The sequence below is a fragment of the Lutjanus erythropterus genome, chromosome 13 (assembly GCF_056507025.1).
Source record: "Lutjanus erythropterus isolate fLutEry1 chromosome 13, fLutEry1.hap2, whole genome shotgun sequence".
In the NCBI taxonomy this organism is placed as follows: domain Eukaryota; kingdom Metazoa; phylum Chordata; class Actinopteri; order Lutjaniformes; family Lutjanidae; genus Lutjanus; species Lutjanus erythropterus.
The window spans coordinates 19334764-19353271 of NC_139329.1; the positions used below are offsets into that span (position 1 = coordinate 19334764).

Genomic DNA, 18508 nt, shown 5'->3' on the forward strand with positions numbered 1-18508 from the left:
GTGTGTATGACTAAGCACATCAGCTTGGATCTGCTCACTTTAGTTGATATTTGAACTATGGCCAAAAGAGCAAAAACATCTCTTCTTCTCAACTTTTTTTCTCAGTATATTGCTCTAATTCATTTATCTTCTGCTTCCATTTCCAGTACTTTTCAGGGGAAAATTGTGTTTTACTCTGTTTACTATTTAGTGATTTATTGTCATGCGGCTGACAAATTTATCAGTGGAAAAAGGGGAGAAATAAATACAGGGTTGAAAAGGTTACTTTGAAAAATGTATTCCAATACAGTTATTAATTACCTTATGGAACATGTAGTCAGTAACCTAATCCAAGTATCACAATATTAAAGTAACATAACTTCATTTCTATCTGTTTTGGATTATCTAAATAGCCATTATGGTGAAATTGTTTAGTGTAATATGTTTTAAGTTCAGCGGTTGGTCTAACCTAAAATTTAATGTTGAGTTCTTGGATGTTGACTTTCACAGCTGGAGGCAGAACTGTCACTGTGGTGCGATGTTGTTGTTCCTTCCTGATTTCAAAACAAAATTATCTTGAAATTTCAATGAAGCCATGATAATGAATTGACACAATGATAGGTCGACTGAATCAGCTGTAAGATTCGCTGGTTTTGCTCAGACCAGACTGGTGTTGTGAGATGATAAGTATCTGTCTTTATTTTAGAATGTATTTTAAAATCGGAATCCTGCTAATAATCACAGTTTTTACTATTTGTGATCTCATTACACCTTTTTTTCTGTAGCCGTTACTCCCTAAGCCTGATGCTAAATATCATAAAACAGTAAAACCTCCTGACAGATGTAAGTGATGAACCAGACTTGTCAACTCTCATAACAGAGTCACAGCACCGTATTTATGAGTTATTGACCGTCCAAATTCCACACCTATATTCAACCATGACTAACAGGCTTATGTGGAATCATCACCTTCTGTTGGTATAGAGACATCAAAGAAACTGTGAGAAAAAGACAGTGTTTACTCAAGAGTTTTATCTTGATAAGATAAAAAAGACCCCCATTATTGTAAGAGATACACAACAATCAGTCCGCATTCCAGCGCATGTCTGTCCATATCACACACTCCCACACACGTAAACGGGCAAACACTTCATGCAGACACATACACATGTCCAAAAAAACCTCCTCCATCTCTGCCTGCCTCTATGGCACGAGAGAAAGCCACACTGTGGATTCTCAGCCACCATGGCCGAAGGATCAAAACAAACTACGAGACGGCCCCTCAAACATCAACACTGAGTGAAAAAAAAAGTGTGTCAGAACGGGAGTCAGCCTCAGATCCAGCGTGCATGGTGACTTTTTCTCTCAGGCTAAACATAAATCTTCAATGGCCATCTCATTACAAGATAATGATTACCTGCGGCTTCTGTCAATCGCACAAGGAAGATGCCGCTTCTCTGACTTCGCTTGTTGACAGCAAATTGTGTATGTTAGTGCATTTTTTACTGTTTTTTTTTAGTTTGCATACATATTGACTTCATGTATATACATGCATATACATATATTTGTGTGTGTGTGTGTATATACAGAGAGATAGCTATAAATAAATTTACTAATTCAAGTATTATAAGTAAAGAAAGAAAGGGAAAATAGGAAAAGTAAGGAAAAGGTCACAGAAGTTTTTCTGTTAGAGATGGAAACACGGATTTTGCAGTGGAAATCGGCAAAACATGGCTCAATACATGACAAAATCAAACCTTTAGATTTCACATACTGTATTTAACATGCCTTGATCGGTAGACAAAGTTGGTTTTCCTTTAAAAATGCAAATAAATCACCCAAATAACTTTAAGATTCATTTGCAATGCTGTTTATCTGATTTCCACCAGATCAAAGCACATATTATTGAATATTATTGAAATTAAAGTTGCTTTGAATCCAATGATACCAAACATTTACTCACTGTAGTTGTTGAGATGCAGCCATTTCTGTATCATATTGTATTTAGTTACATGGGGATACTCAAGTGATCATTTTTTACAAAAATAGTAGTGGAAATGCAAGTTTTAATGATCCCTTGTGACTAACAATTAAAAAACATGTTAAGAACTTCAGCTCAGCTAATGCCTATAGTGATGTAAAGGAAGTGATAAAATCCCACTATGGATATTCATGGATTACAGTAGACGTCTATTAAAGAGTGAAAAATTCTGTTCTGTTACACCTGTCTTATTCTCAGTCTGCAATGAACGCACTGAACAGAGAATGATAGTTTCAGTTTAGGCTGCATTGACTATTCTGAATAGTTCAATAGACAATGCAGCATCACTTAAACACTGTCTTTGACTTTATGTTGGCGCAACACAACATAGCATTTAAATTTGTGCAACATCACCATTTGTTGCCAAAATGCAACACACACTAGGTATTTCTTACCTTTGTGGGAAAGCCGTATCCTCGGGTAGATGCTCTGGGCTGCGTGAGCCGTGCCCAGCAGCATCAGTGTCAGATACACAGTCCTTATGCACTCTGCCATCCTCATTGAGACACACGCTCCGTGTTCATCTGCACAGAAAACCTGGAAGAAGTCCACTCAACATGTGTCTGTGAAAAGAAAGGCACTTCTTCGTCCTGCAAGTTCCGATTTAATAAGACACTGTCTCAGACATAACAATCCAACAAACTTGGAGGCAACAGTCCTTTTTCTGATGTATCTCTGCAGCTTCTATACAGTCACTGCTTTCCCCTATAGCAGCCTGCTGAAAGCTGCATCCACCCACCACCTCGGTGGACAGGATAGTGCTCTGGCTATTATCCTTGTTTGGTCTTAGTAACCAGGGAGAAGAGAAGTCCAGTTGCTACATTCACGCCGCAGTGCCCACTGCTCTCTGTCCATATGTCAGTCCGTCTGTTTGTTTGTCTGTCTGTATGCCCAGCTCAGATCCAGTCTTTCTGATCTGATGACAGGGAAAAACAAATAATGAATTAAGTCCCACAAAGGTGTAGTAGCTGCTGATTTGTAAAACCTCAATGCATTTGTCTGTCCCAGCAGGCAGGCAGGCAGGCAGGCAGGCAGGGCTGGAGCTGCTGTACTGTATCCTCAGGCTGCGTTCCTCCTCTTGGGTCCACTGGAGCCAGTCATTCTCTGGACAGGAGCCCAGCAAAAAAAAAGGCAGAGTGGGAGAGCTAGGGGAGGAGTGGGGAGCCTCGTGCCTGGCGTGCTGTCTCTCTGCACTGGGGGGGAAGAAAGTGAAGCTCCAGCTCCCTATCTCTGCTCACGCTCCAACAGTCAGGGAGGATCCCAAACCTCAGCTCCAACCTCAGTGAGTCAGTTAAGATGGCTCCTACCTCATCAGCTACTGATCTGGGCAGAGGCCACCTGCCAGGGTTTGGTGGGTGTGAGGAAAAGCCTGAGTGTGTGTGGTTGGGAGAACGTGTGGGGAGTGTGTATCAGCTCGAGTCCTTCCTCTAGATTGCCTTGAGATCTCCCTTCTCCCTCCCAGGCAGCTGGATTAAGTGTGCTGTGAGTCTCCCAGGCAGACAGGCTCTGTTAGAGTCTCCCTGCTGCCTCTCATGTCACTCTACAGACCACCCCTTACCTCTCCTCTCCCCCTTCTCTCCTCCTCCTTCACCACCTTCTTTTTTGCTCCTACCTCCGCTGCATTAACATGGACCTGAGCCAAGGTTTTCAGCCTCTTAACTCTGGCGCTTCTTTCATTTTCAATTATTGCTCTCTTTGTGTTTGTTTCCATGTGGATAGTCATTACCACTGTTACCATGGATTTTCATGTACAAGGTTTCTTTCATGGCAATTTTCTTCTCCCTTCCCATTTAATCTCTGTTTGTCTGTCTACACATCTCTCACGCTCTTCAGTTCTGCAAAACCCAGTTATTAGTTTGTCCTTTTTTGTCCAATTCTTCCTACCTTAATGTACCATCACATGTCTTTTTCTGTTTTATTTTCTGGTCTTTGTTTCTCTGCTACTGTACTCTGTCTAAATGAGTTTGTATCTGTCTCTGCTCCCAGTCCAGCTTGTGTATCTCGCTTCCTTGGAGTTGTAATGTTCTATTCACATTCGGAGTGGTTTTAAGATATGAGCTTGATAGTTTTTGCACTACAAATAGCAAAAATTATATGCAAAAAAGTCTCATTCATACATGAAAATGAATGCATTCAGTGTATTTTAAAAGTACAATATCAAAATATATATATATATAAATACATTTATTCCAATCATAGACGTAAACCCAAGCCTATCCTTTAGTGCTTACCTCTATAAAATATGAAAGTGGCAGGCAGATTTCACACACAAAACAATTATTTACTATGTGGCTGGTGATTTTTAACATTTATCTGTCAGTGGCTGGAGGATGTTCACATTTTTAAAAACTCAATTGCTCACCCTGCGTTGTCAGACTAACATTAGGAAGCTAGTGTTAACTGGCTAGCATGGTAGCTAACAAAGAAAATAAACTCCTCAGCAAAGATCTGAAATCATTTTAAAAAGACTGAACTTTCCTGCTATCCTTCATGAGAATAAAATGCTTGATCTTGTTGTGTGACATTTCCTCATCTCTTCTCTTCTTCTTTCCCAGTGTCACTGACTAGTGCAGCAACTGTAATACATTTACTGTAATTAATCATAAAATGAGCATAATATGTCATCAGAGATCAAGAAAATATGTTAAATAAAATTACTTGTTTCTCTGACAACAATGCTACATAATTGTCTTACTTGGAAATTTCAGAATAACTGTTATTGTTGGCCCCCCATTAAATAAGTAGTTATTAGTTCACTGAACTAGTTGGCGTCTTTTTGTGAGTCGTATGAAATCATTATCTTCATCTTTTAGAAGGATCAGATGTTTATAACTGTAAATTGAGCAATATGTTAATGAGGTCTGGCAGGCAGCTCCAAAGTGTGTATTTTCGTAGCAGTGAGCTTTTGTTTTCAGGATGACACTGACAGACAATTAATGGTTTTAAACAGCTGAAAAACTTAAGAGTGTAAATCTTGCCATCACTTCTTACTGTCAAATTACAATGGTGCCCTTGTCTTACTCCTACAATTTATGAAATATACAGTCTATGGCTCCAACTCGCTATTTGGACTGCAGTACTAATTTTTGGACTCTCAGTCACTACATATTGCTTCTTTAAAGAACCAAGATAGGGTTTGATTTTGCAGATATAACCTTCTTGTTGTCTGAATACAACGTGCAAATAAGGTATACAATTTAAAATGCCTCACAGAATGTTTTAGTTATCAGAGAATAAGAATATGTGAATAACTCTATTTTGACAAAAATAACAGAAAGAACCTTATAATTCCAAGTTGGCAATGTGCATCTGTGGGTGAGTTCAGGTATTCAGGTACTGTCGGTATTTTGTAAAATATTCATGTCGAACTCATTGACATGCAGTCTTGTATTGTGTCCTTGTAGTCTTTTGTTTTGTCTCAAGGTCCACAGCTTTCTGAATCTGATTAGCAAACTCACACTCAAAAAGAAAAAAAAAATTTACAAGATGTGACTGGAGTCATTATTGAATTTGAACATATCCCCCAGGAAAGTCCCACAGGCGTCCAGTTACCGGAGCAGAGTGTTGTGTGTCTCCCGTAAAGCCCTCTGTCGTACATCTGTTTCTCTCTGTCTCTGTCTCATGGCTGTGTGGTGACACCAACATTAAGTCATTCTGATCCCTCATATGGAAGCGTTCCATCAGTCGGCAGAAGAAGAGAAAAGTTTCCTTTTTGTTGGTCTTGAAATGTGTCTGGTTCACATTGTGGTGTAATTGTTTTTTAATTTGCAAAACAGGGATTTAATGAGAACATTTCCCAATGGCTATATCCATAATTACTGTAGGATCACTGCATTGATTAAAAGCAAAAATAAAACCAATTCATATCCTCATACACATACACATACAAAAGCAAACACATATTATTCAGTCAAAAGGATGAACAGCTAAAAGGGAGGCAGAAAAAAAGAAAAAAAATTATGCACAGTGTGAATGTGAGTGTGAATGTATTCCCATCAATGAATGGCAAGCCTTTACATTTAAACACGTACAGTAATATGGAATTAGAAATGATTGCAATAGGCTGTAGCAGCTGCATCCCCACCCCCTTGCACCACCCTGAGATCTGATAACTCCAACTCCCACGTTGCACCTGTTCCCTGCCAGAACAGAAGGACTTTGTGTGTGTGGAGGTCTCGTAACATACACTATCTCTGTTATTCCATTGCCTGGTGCAATTATAGCCTCTCATCTGTTGTTGAGGGTGAGACAACTGTTCAATGTCAGCTTCCCATGGAGCTGACACTATCTGACTGACTGTGACACATAATTTCATCACTTTGAACCGCAGCATTAATGTAAGAGCATATTTCAGCCTCGCATCCTGATGAAAGGTGCTCCGGGAGATTTTCATTTCCGATCTCTTAAGCCACTACATCAGATTAATAGCCATTTAAAGAGGCTAATGCACACAGGCCAGTGGGCACAGCATCCACTCAATCGCAGCGGCCCCTCTGTGACTGAATGGGTCTCTCCCTCCTTCACCCAGTCTAATAGCAGCAATCAGTCAGATATCTGCCTCAGACCAAACAGCAACAGCTCAATCCCCCACCTCTCCACTCCTTTTTAACTACCCCTCCCTCCCTCTGCCCCTGCTTCCCCCCCTTTTCTTGATTTGTGTTGTACTTTCAGCCCTTGATGTTTCCATTAGTGTGATTCTGCCTGTGTTAGTTGCTTGTAGCAAGGGCCCTCCCATGCAGCACTCCTACACAGCAGACTTTCTGTCCACCTTCAATTGAAATTCTGTCTTCTTACATGTGTCCCTGGGATTCCAATGATACCCAGAATATTTATTCAGAATGTAGTGCACTGCAGAGGTATTTGCCCTGCACTGTCTGAGTGCTGTGAATGTGTGAAATTTCAAAGATGGTAACCAGGGCTGGCCTGTGGCATCGGCTGGCACCCTAAATGAGGGGAGAAAATTTTTATTATTAACTTTTGGTGCCCCAGTGGGTCACTTGGTACAGCGTGTGGCCCACGTACAGAGGGTGAGTCCTCAGTAGCAGCTATGGGTTTAATTCCAGCCTGTGACTCCCCACTCTTAATATGACTTACCTAATAGAAGAGTTAGCTGAACTAGTGACTGAAACTGACCATGAGGTGTGATATGATTAAAATCAGCAGTATATTACATGAAAAAGTCAAAAGCTGAGCCCAGGGAAGAAAAGGAAGAAGAGAAGAGGAGGAAAAACAGGACAAAGATAGAGGTAATTTGATCAATTTCATAGTTGTTACTATTAGAGATAGGTAACATTTGCTAATTTAATAAATACTTAGAGTTAATATCAGTTACTCCTACCCTGAATCTGTTAGGGAATGGTGGAAAGCAGGCTTGAGATTTAATAATTTTTGGGGCAAGGCTTCTTGGCCTTTGCTGTAATCAAATTTATTAGGGCTATTTAAGTCTACAGCAATAATGATTTTAAACTAAGGGTTAAGGATGATTTCATTTTTATTCATTTTTTTTAAATTAGTGAATGCTAAGTACAGGGACAATGGAAGTCAGTCAGTCTAAGGTCAGTCTATAAAATGACATAATAGTGTATGATATATAGAGAGTTAGTATCTCAAAATAATGAGAAACATTCGCATAATAGTCATTGAATAATATGGGGAGAAAGTTTCTCATCATTTTGTTTTTTTTAGATAAATCTTTTTTTTTTTGAGATACTAACTAATATGAGAGATAATATGTATACATATGAGTACATGTTCTGTGAATGAATGGTAGGTGTAATTACTCCTACTGTTTGTGTTAAGAATAATAATATAATATTGTTTAGAATTATATTATAATATAATATAATATAATAATAGTATAATCAGTGGTGGAAAGTAGGTTACATTTACTCAAGTATTGCTGAAGTATTGATTGTATTGTCTATTCAACTACATTTATTTGAAAGTAAGTTACTACTACTACTTACTTCTAAGATTACACAGTGGATCATGTAACAAGCTTTGAAAATGCAGCATATTATCAAAGATGAAATGAGTATTTTCCAACCTTTTTTGCTTTTGACATCTCATAAAAAGCAGTGCAGTCTGGGTCAAATTTCAGACATTAATGAATTAACATAACGACTGGGGTGCAATGACACTTGGCTATGATGCACCAGCTAAAATCCTGCAGAGGGCCGCAAATTGGTCAGGGCCGGCTTTGATGGAAATGTTCATGGTTACAAAATATGACCTGCAGCATGTCACATCAGATTCCTCCTTCTTTTGGCTGCTGTTTTGAGAAGTGCTGTGTGAAAGGACTGTTTGATTGAGTGCTGATGTCCAGCGTTTGTTTGAATAGGCCATGTCCAAACGTCTGGCGGTGTTTCTTTCATGCTCTCTGAACACAGAAAATATTTTCATTCATGTTAATGCTGTGTCAATATCCGCCCCTGTTCGACAGAAGCCTCCCTCGCCTCCTGTTTGACCCTCAGAGACAGACATGTAAACATTTCTCCTGCCCCCAATATACACACAGTTTATGCCCATGAAAGTGTCCAACAGTTATGTGCATTGAACTTCAGCGTTACAGTGGACTTGATTGGGAAGGAAAAAGAAATAAAGGGATTTTAAAGCAAGATAGACTTAACTGGGTGGGTATGCCAGCATGCATTTATGCATGAAATTGTGTGTATGTTAGTGTATGTCTACCACTGACCCCCTGCAGGGCACCCCTCTGCTAAAGAGAGGTCAGGCCCCTGGTCTCCTGTGGCAACAGAAGCAGGACTCTGAGGATCCAGTGTTTCAGAGCCACCAGATACTCCAGCCGTTTACACAGGTGGCTATCATATGGCCATTGAAGTTTGTTCCCATGACACAGAGGCATCAGTCAGAATTTGACGGCAGGTAGCACGACTTGTTTCCTCGTCATCCACCGGTGATTATGGTACACGATAAAACTTGAGAGGCTAGGTAACAAAACCTAACCAAGACATGCAAATGTTCATCCTTTTTGAGCACTTCAGATTCTATCAGAGTTCATGTTGTGCTATGTGTGATACCACGCCGCGCGAGGCTGAGCCACAGATGAATGAACTGGGAGTGAGGCAGGCAGCCGCAGAGGAGGAGTTGTAGACCTACTCTGACTGAGAAGCCAGGTGTGTTATGGTTGGCTTAGCTCTGTCTGCTGAGTGTGAACATTATGATATAAAACCCACTGTGCACACCTTCATGCTTATAAAATCATACTTGTAACCACTTTTAACACATGTTTATAGGTACTGTAAGTGGAAAGAGGCCTCTATATGTTCCGTTCCACTCGATTATTTCTTAAAATTTCTCTGACTGACTGTTGCTAACCCTCAGGTGAGGCCCTAAGTAGGCGCACGTTTTGCATGAGTGTCCATAGCACCAAAGCGTGGTAAAACTGTACATTCTTTCTACGCCAAATGTAATGCCAGAAACTCAAATGCATGCTCAGGTAGTTACAGAAGAATCAAAGAAGCTACACGGCGACCATTCTGGCTTTGTTTTCTTCCTGTGATTGCGCTCTGAGGACATATTTCTTAGCTATAGGGTTAGTAATGGGAAACCCAGTCCAGGGCAGTGCTGTGCAGTCGTAGACAGTAAAGAGGAGGAATGGGTTACGCCTCTGGAGTGATCTGTGGAAGTGACCATCTGGCCTCATCCATCATCATGGTAACCGTCACATTATCTACAGGTGTGTGTGTCAGTGTGAGTGTCTGCTTGTGTTCCTGTGTTTATGTACCTTCAGGTAAATTTTGCCATGTTTTTGCACAGGGAGAAAAAACTCCTGGACATGTGGAAGTATCCATTTATCCTCCTGTGCATTGTCATCCGTCATGCTTGGCACAGTGACACGAGCGTATTTATGTAGACAAGTTTAAGATTGAAAAACCAGGCAGCTTGAGAAGCTTTTTAAATGCAGTCAAGCCTCTGTCTTGACAATTTGTCTTAAAAAGGCTCAGCTATGATCACTGTTAGCATACAAAATAAAGACAGATGGGCCAATAATGGTGATGAGTATAGACCAAACATCTGTCTTCAACATGTACGTATGGCTGTTTTTTCTTGCTGACTGGTTTGTGATTTATTCCCACACAGAAATGTCGGACACATTTCATTCAGCACCAAAGCAAAAACACAAGGATAGATACATTAAAAACAGCAGAGTTTGAATCACTGTGGGAAAACTATGGTGTCTTATATTGCATCAACTCAGACAACCGTTCAATCTTTATCTGTGACAAAAAAGTGAGAAAAGTGCTGATGTTCAGTTGCAGAGACATAATCCAGGCATACAAATGTCTTAACCAGTTACCATGCCTTTAACCATTTTCTGCAATATTGCTCTTCTAATGAAATTTACAAACAGGTTTTGGAGCAACATATGCTGCCATCCAGACAATGTCGTTTTTAGGAAAATCCTTGCTTATTTCAACAAGACAATGCCAAGACACACTCCGCATGTGTTAGAACAGCATGGCTTTATAGTAAAATAGCTCAGGTACTAGACTGACCTGCCTGCTGTCCAGGCCTGTCTCCCATAAAAAAAATGCATGGTGCATTATGTAGCATAAAATACAACAACAGAGACCTCAGTAAGCTGAGCACTTGAAATCATATCAAGCATATCGTATTGCACTTATGAAACTTCAACAATTAGTGTCCACGATTCAGTTCTGCTTATTGAGTGTTGTTAAAAGAAAAGGTGATGTATCACAGTAGTAAACAAGACCCTATCCCACCTTTTTTGGAATGTGTTGCAGGCAAATATCTTGTCTTTATACTGTATTCAATTGAAAATAGGTTGAAAAGGATTTGCAAATTATTGCATTATGTTTTTATTTCCACAGCATCCCAACTTTTTCGGAGTTGGAGTTTGTATGATAATTAAAAACTTGATGCAATAATATTCAGAGCAGACATAGGCCACCCAGATAACTCTTTGGGTTTTACTTAAGTTTTGCTTAAAATTGGCTAAACTGGAAAAGTAAGGTCTATGACTTTGGGTGTAAATGCACGCGGTGCCCGTCTGAGTGTGTGAGACGCCATATGTTTATGTGCCCGCCTCTATGTTTATGAAATATGAATAGTGACATGTAAATTGAATCAGAGCGCTCCCATCCTGCTCCAGGGAAGGACCACCATGCACTGCTGCAGCGAGGAAAATGTTGCGGCACTTTTTCACTGCCTCCCGTTTCTGACAGCCAGCTTTGAAGTGGCTCAGAGGCAGTACAAGTTCCTTAAAATCCTATATGGGGTGATTGTGTGTGACCAAGAAAGGGCAGCTCTCATGTTTAAACCCTGTCATTAATTAACCAATCTGTCAAATAAACAACCAACTATATGAAAAAGAAACCCCTGTTTGATGTAGGAAGACATAATGTGAAAACATTGGTTTAATTGAGACCAAATGCCTGAAAAAGTAGTACATACTGTATCCACAGCCGAGAATTTAGAGTGTGACTCACGCTTTGGGTGTATCTGTAAGATTGTATGTTTGTGTTTAGTAAATTAAGGGCTAGTGTTTGTTGTTTCCTGCTTTTTTTTTTCTCCTCCTACGAATGCCAAACACGCTTCACATCAACACCTTGTCTTTGCCTGAAGTGGAGGTCTTAACTTATCAAGAGGACAAAGGTGTGACAATACCCTTCAGTACTAAGTTTCACTGTGCTTCAGTCGCTCGTACACTGACATGCAGTAAACATGAGTAAGAATGTGAGTGGGAAGATGAGAACTGGGTGGACGGTATCAGGGTTGATGCTTGTTACAGATGTGTTGTTCCTGCTGGCAGAACTATCAGTTAACCTGTTAACCTACATGTACTATATCACTCTGACTGCTTTACATGACACTATCAGTGACCTGTGTCGAGTCTCCTGTTAATCCATCTGCAGATGTCTCTGAGTTTACATTTCTCCCTAACTCTGATTAATAACCTTTGGGAGTCCTGTAGATCACAATGAGACATATACCAGAGAAACACAAGTGAGCTGGAACACTGTAAGTGTAGTCCTGCACACACACACACGCACAAGAATGTGTAGGCAACACCATAACCTTAAAAAAACAAAGATGGCCTTTGCCTTTTTTCCGCAGCTAAGTCAGATATGTAACATTTTGAAGGAATTGTCTAACAGTTTGGTAAATATGCTTATAATTTTTCTTACCCAGTTAAATAAGAAGCTTGATACCACTCATGATTGTCAGTATAGCGTGTTTGCTCCTACATCTCAGTTTGGTCAGTAACCCAGATGTGCAGCCATTTCAGAATAAACTACTGAATGAGTTACACGTTGAACATTCAATTTAAGCTGATTTTGGGATGTCTAAACTATGGAAAGGTGCAAAAACCTGCAAAGAATGACTTGATCAGCAGGAACAAGTGCAACATTTTGAGAAACTAAGGTTAACAGGCAGTAAAGATCCATACAAGCTGGCTCTTCATCTTTTAATATTTATTGTAATCTAAATCTTTTAATCTATCCCTCTTTGTGAAAGAAATTAAGAGTATTTCCCAAAATGTTGTATTATTTGTTTAAAAATCCAGTGTGTAAGATGAAGGGTGATTTACTGCCAGAATGTGTCAGAAATGGAATATAATATTCATACGTATGTTGTCATGAGTGTAAAATCCCTCTAGTTACCGTAGAAAATGTTGTTTATATCTACAGAGGGTGTGGGTCCTCTTCCATGGAGGCTGCCATGGCTCTAGATAGCTTTTATGTTTTTCATGGCCATCGTAGTTGGTTGCAATCTCAGCCTGAGTGCTAGGTGCCATTAAATCCTACACACCGGCCCACGCAATAATGTAGTTTCTGCTGCTAAGGGTCTCTTACATCAAATCAGTTGCAAAAGACATAGTTTGATGGCGTTGTGAAGTAGTGCAGCATCATGGGAGTTGTTGTCATGATTGTTAAACAACTACTTGACTCAAGCAGAGATCATGATTGACTCATTACTGACGAGGTAATGTATTAAAGTTTTATTACTGTTACATTGAGTCACATTTTCTGACTTCCTTCTCCACCCTCTGATGTATTTTGTGTTTTCCCAGAAGTTAGTGTAAACGCAGTGTAACCAAAATTATGGATTTCTCATGTTTGAAGATGGTTGGAAGTACACAGTTATAAAAAAATATAAAAGTTCTAGTTTTAGCCATTTTTATCTGAAAATATTATATATAATACATTTGACTTCAACATGTGTCTCTACAACTAAAACAGTTTGTAGCAATTACCTAAACTTCCACACTAATGAATATATATATATATATATATATATATATATATATATATATATATATATATATATATATATATATAAACTAGAAACTAGAGAAAGTAAGCTATAATCCCATTAATAAGTTACAGTTTTAGACTGACGTCAATGTAGCACTGATCAGAGCAATGCCAGTAAGACTGGTGCCTGCAGCGTCTGATTGTTTCATGCCTCTGTAACCTTCACCGCCTTTGTTTGTCACTTCATGTGTCCATAATTACTGGACTAACAAATCCACAAAAACCATTTCAAGATCCGCTCTGACTCCGAGGAGAAGTGGAGGTAAACACTGGGGTTTTCAAAGTCAATAAACAGTCAACAGTCAACACTTTATGTCAAACTGACAAATACTTTTCCTGGAACAAAACACACTTGTTTGGGGTCACATATTTTAAGCCACAAGAGGATACTCATCAACATAGTATCGTGCAACCAGTGCGCTGTGAAAAGTAGATGATGCGGTGGCTGAGAAAATTTCGTTCCTCAACCACTAATTGGATAATGCAGCAACAGCACAAAACAGATGTGCTATTTTCATGTGTTCACCACATGAAAAGGTTAACTAATGTTTAAATTTAGGTGAAAAAACACCTTGAATCTAACACCTGCAATTAAAGGTCCTGTTAAACAGAACTTTTGCTGTAAAATCATCCTGTCATCCTGACAGCTACCAATAAATCAAAATACCCTTAAAAAAACAACACAGTTTCTGAATGTTCAACACCGAGGCCATGTGGTTCAGTGAGCTATTTGAAAACTTCACAGCACCTGCATTTTAACAAGCACTCACACCTGTGTGAGGTGATGTGTCTGCTTTATTTGTTACTAAACTTTGTGCCCTATGCGTCTCTTCTATGTCTTATTTTTGTTTTGTGACATTGACATCACTTGACAGCAGAAATGAAAAAGTTTTATCATTTGAATTAATACCATTCTTTATTGATTAACTTGTCAATAAAACGTGGACAAACTGCAAAGAGAAAACAATTTTGTCCAAAGAGGTGGCAGAATTATATTAGATCTGCAACAATTAATCGATTGGTTGTCTACCGTTAAATGAATTGCCATTTATTTTAATAAGGGATTAATTAGTTTGAGTAATTTTTTTAAAGAAAAAAGCTTATACATGTGAATATGTTCTGGTTTGTTTGCTCCTTTATGACGGTAAACCTGTGGACAAGGATGTTGGATGCAAGGATGTTATATTGGGCTTTGGAAAAAAGTGCTTATTATATTTCATCATTTTCAGGCATTTTGTAGACCAAACAATAGAAATGCAGCAGAATCCTAATATATTATTCAGGAAAGCACAAATAATGTCTTGGATCTTTTAAATTAAAAAACTTTTTTAGTTTCAGCCTGTCCGTTAATCAAGAAAATAACGGACAGATTGATTGACAATTTGCAGCAGTAAAACAGAAAAATTTTGCTGTGACAAAATAGTAATTTTACTGGTGGCTTTACTGTTTGAATAACAACTAGACTGAGCAAGCAAATGAGTGTTTTGCATAAAATGTCTGGAATTTGTTTACTCCATGCTAACGGAGTAAAACTTGATCATTCTTGTCTTGAATAGTCTCGTATGTTCTCCTGTATATTTTTTTTTCCTCTTCCAGCTTGAAAGAAAATTGAAGACAGAGGAAACCATAAAGAAATTTAATTATGAGTCTGTATTTCTCATTCTTGGCACATTAGTGCTGCTTTGTAAGCAAATTAAGTTCTGTGTGTGCAGTAGATTCAGCAATGCAAATGTATGCCGACAAATATCTGTTTTGCTACGGAAAGGTTTTAATTATGTCTAGACTTGACAGCATCACAGTGTTTTACATAAATGGTAAAGGTTTTTTTTTTAGTGCACATTCTATATGGCTGCAGTGGCTAATATAGGCTGACAAAGATGAATTTTAGTGGTGAATGTTTAAGTTTTCTTAAGTCTCTAATTTATCATAAATCACATCAACATTTTTTTCATATGGAACAAGGGAGGGGGAAGAGATGGAGATGGGGATTTACTTGTGTATACTTCTAAATTCTTGCGGTTTTAAAAAAAATGGATTAAGTTTAGGGACAGTCTTTGCTCATGGTTATACAGTATTAACATACAAAACTCAGAATCAGACCTTTCTAATGCATTTTTGTTCGGCTCTGTTGCTTTCAAACGAGCAGTCACTAATTCTTTATCTAATATTCGTTAAGCAGGGCTAAGCCAGAATGCCACAGAGCTAAGCCTCCACTGGCTGATACGTTCCAGCAGTTCCAGCCAAACCTCAATCAGTTACAGATTAGAAGTATGGAAGGGAGCAGCCGAGCAACAAGTCAGACACACGGCAGGCTACCTAGACACATTTATCTGGATAAGTCGACCTCTGCTCTTTGCTGCACAGACCTTTGACTCATCTCAGCCTCTGCTACGGTCAAACGCAAGGCCTCATTCATCCATTGTCTGATCCTATCTCATTAGCTCCTTTCAGCAGTTTTCATGCTTTTGTTTTCATTGACCTCCTCTCTCACACCTTTAGTCTGATAATCTGCTACAGCTAAAAGCCTTTCCCTTGAGGGCTTGGAAGCTCAGCCATTTTTCTCTGTACTCTTTTTAGTTCAATAACTAATTTTACCAAAAATATATCAGAAAGTGCATAAAGTAGAATGGGAAACTGGGATTTTTTTTCTTGCAGTGTCTTCGGTGTGAACTCAAATCCACACTGTCCTCCATCCATCTGAACCTGATGTGACAGATAAACACACACATGCACATTCTCATTTAGATTAACACAGACTCACACTCCTGCCAATGCTAATATTGGACTGTCTAGACAATTACATTACACAGCACTGTACACATACACTGATTTACTGGACTTATACATCATTGCCACTGGATAAACAATTCAAGGAGCTTACAAACAGACGTCGCGTGATTGACCATTCATGGTGAAGTTTATTCCAGTGTAATTGTATGTTTATACGTGAGTCAAGAGTGAGCTAGTAAAGGTGAAGGAAGAAAAGGGCTTCACTTCTTTTGTTTACTTGATCTGTGAGATGTTCCAAAACTGCCTCAAGTGTCTGGAGAAAAAAAACAGACAAATTACCTGATTAAAAAATCAGTTTTGTATTTGTGAACTGTCAAAACTGTAGTAGTACCTCTTGAGATGACAGCTCACAAATTACAGTGTAATTCTGTAGTACTTAAGGAAATGAATAAAGTACTTTAACATTTAACATCACAATTATATTCTGACGTGGGAATCATCTTTTTATCTCATCATGTCTGGCTTTGCCACTGCAAATTATGATAAAAAAAAAAAAAGAACAGTGATCTGTGTTTTTGTGTGTGTTTATCTTCATCTTATCTGTCCTATGTTGTAAATAAAAATTCCCAAATATTTTCAATTAAATGCATGACATGTAAATTATGCTGCTGGGATAGGGCATTATATCTATATTATATCAATTTTGTAATATGAGACTGAAATACAGCCAATACTGACCTTTTTTTTGTTCTGTTATAGCAGTTACTATAACATATCCCATTTCCTGTTTGCAACTCAGCTTTACCTAGAATATGGATTTCTTTGGGTTTGAACATTGTTGGAAGCATCTAAGATGATGTAAGTACACAACTTAACAAAATATCTAACATATGTCTGACATTTCTAGATATTTTAATGTGGACATGTCGCATATTACAGCTTTAATGTGAAATATCTGGATAAAATAAAACAGGTTTTGTTATATAAGGTATAATAAAGCATAAATGCATGTATTGTAAAATAAATATGAAACATCATCATCATTCATGAAACATCAATACATGTTTGTTCCATGAGGGTATGTAACAGACATAAAAATAACATGAGAGCATTTCTTTTCCATGTCGGAAATGAGCTAAAGGCCTTGTCACACCACCAGCATAAACCTCTTATGCCATGCTGTCACTCAGAGCAGAGAGGCACTTGAGGTTCCTGCCAACTGTACAGCACACCACCAACATCACCGCTGCCAAGCTGCCATTCCTGAATACGCTGTCCTCTGCTTTACCCCTGGCAAGGGATGCACCCCTGCATGCTAACACAACGCTAACATGCTACCACTGACGCTCACGAACCTGACCACGCTTCAAAGCATTATCCATCCATGATCGAGTAAATCCCCTCAGCTTTCAAAATGAAGTTTTCCAGAAAATAACTTCATACCCCCATCCCCGCTCACACACACTCGCGCTCACATACACACACTTCCAGCACCAGTATTGACTCAATGACGCAGACAGAGACAGTGCCAGAAATCTACACGCCTTTGATAAGTGACAGCTGGAGGGAAAAGAATAGATCATTACCTCACTCTGAGAGCGCTTCGCTATACCATACTCTGCTATAAGGTGGCAGAATCCAGTTATGACATATGAATGTTATTTCTCTCCTGGCTAATGGGCTGGATGCTGTCAGGGGTCATTCTTTAGTTGAGTAAATGTCAGACATGTTGTGGCTGAGTGGATCGTGTTTGGCTGCACTGGGGCTGCTCAGAGGGTAATGCAGCTCTCTCCACATCTCCCAGCTGTGTGGCGGCTCCTCTTTTAAGAAGCTGTTGGGAGTATCCATGTCTGTGCTTTGCATTACGATCCAAACATCAGCAAATATGTGGATGTATTTGCAACAACTTGGTGCTGAATCTTCTCCTTTTGGAATTTTTCCATCAATCTTCCAGATAAACCAACACGTTGTCTCTTGAGGTGACCCACAACGGAGCAGCTGTACGTGTGTGCGCATGTCTCCAGCAGAACCCTACTGGGCCTAGTGAAGCATCAACCCAGTGTATTGTCACTAGTGTAAAATAAATGACTATCTCTGCTCCATTTCACTTTTTCCAAGCCTCTTGATAGGGGGGGAATACACTGTTGCCTCTTCCCCTTAGCTGCAGTAAAAGATGCAGCTGCAGTGAAAGATGATGAGTGTCTGAGGGGAAGGAGTGTGTGTCTTACATATTCACTCAGCTGCTTGCCAGATGACTCCTAATCCACACCTTTCCTGTCAAGAGCCTTCACTAGAGCACGAGTTTCACATGATGAAACAGACAAGGTGAGTAATCACGCTCAAGTTTCTTTGAAACTCCCTCCAGCTATTCCAACTCAACTTAACATGGAATCTTGTCACTTCTTTCATCTCATTATGTATTTCATCATATGATCGTACTCACACCCATTAAGAG

The 18508-nt window shown here is 39.2% G+C and overlaps 1 protein-coding gene across 2 annotated transcripts in view; it reads right to left on the reverse strand.

Annotated features, from left to right (window-relative positions):
• sema3e (sema domain, immunoglobulin domain (Ig), short basic domain, secreted, (semaphorin) 3E) overlaps positions 1–3531 on the reverse strand; it is a 28563-nt gene extending 25032 nt beyond the window's left edge. For both annotated transcript variants that reach the window (XM_084733808.1, XM_084733807.1), the window contains exon 1: positions 2416–3531. In XM_084733808.1, coding sequence (XP_084589934.1) covers positions 2416–2521 — 106 coding nt within the window. In that variant the 5' untranslated portion in view covers positions 2522–3531. The remainder of the gene's footprint in view (positions 1–2415) is intronic.
• Positions 3532–18508: the final 14977 nt, after the last annotated feature.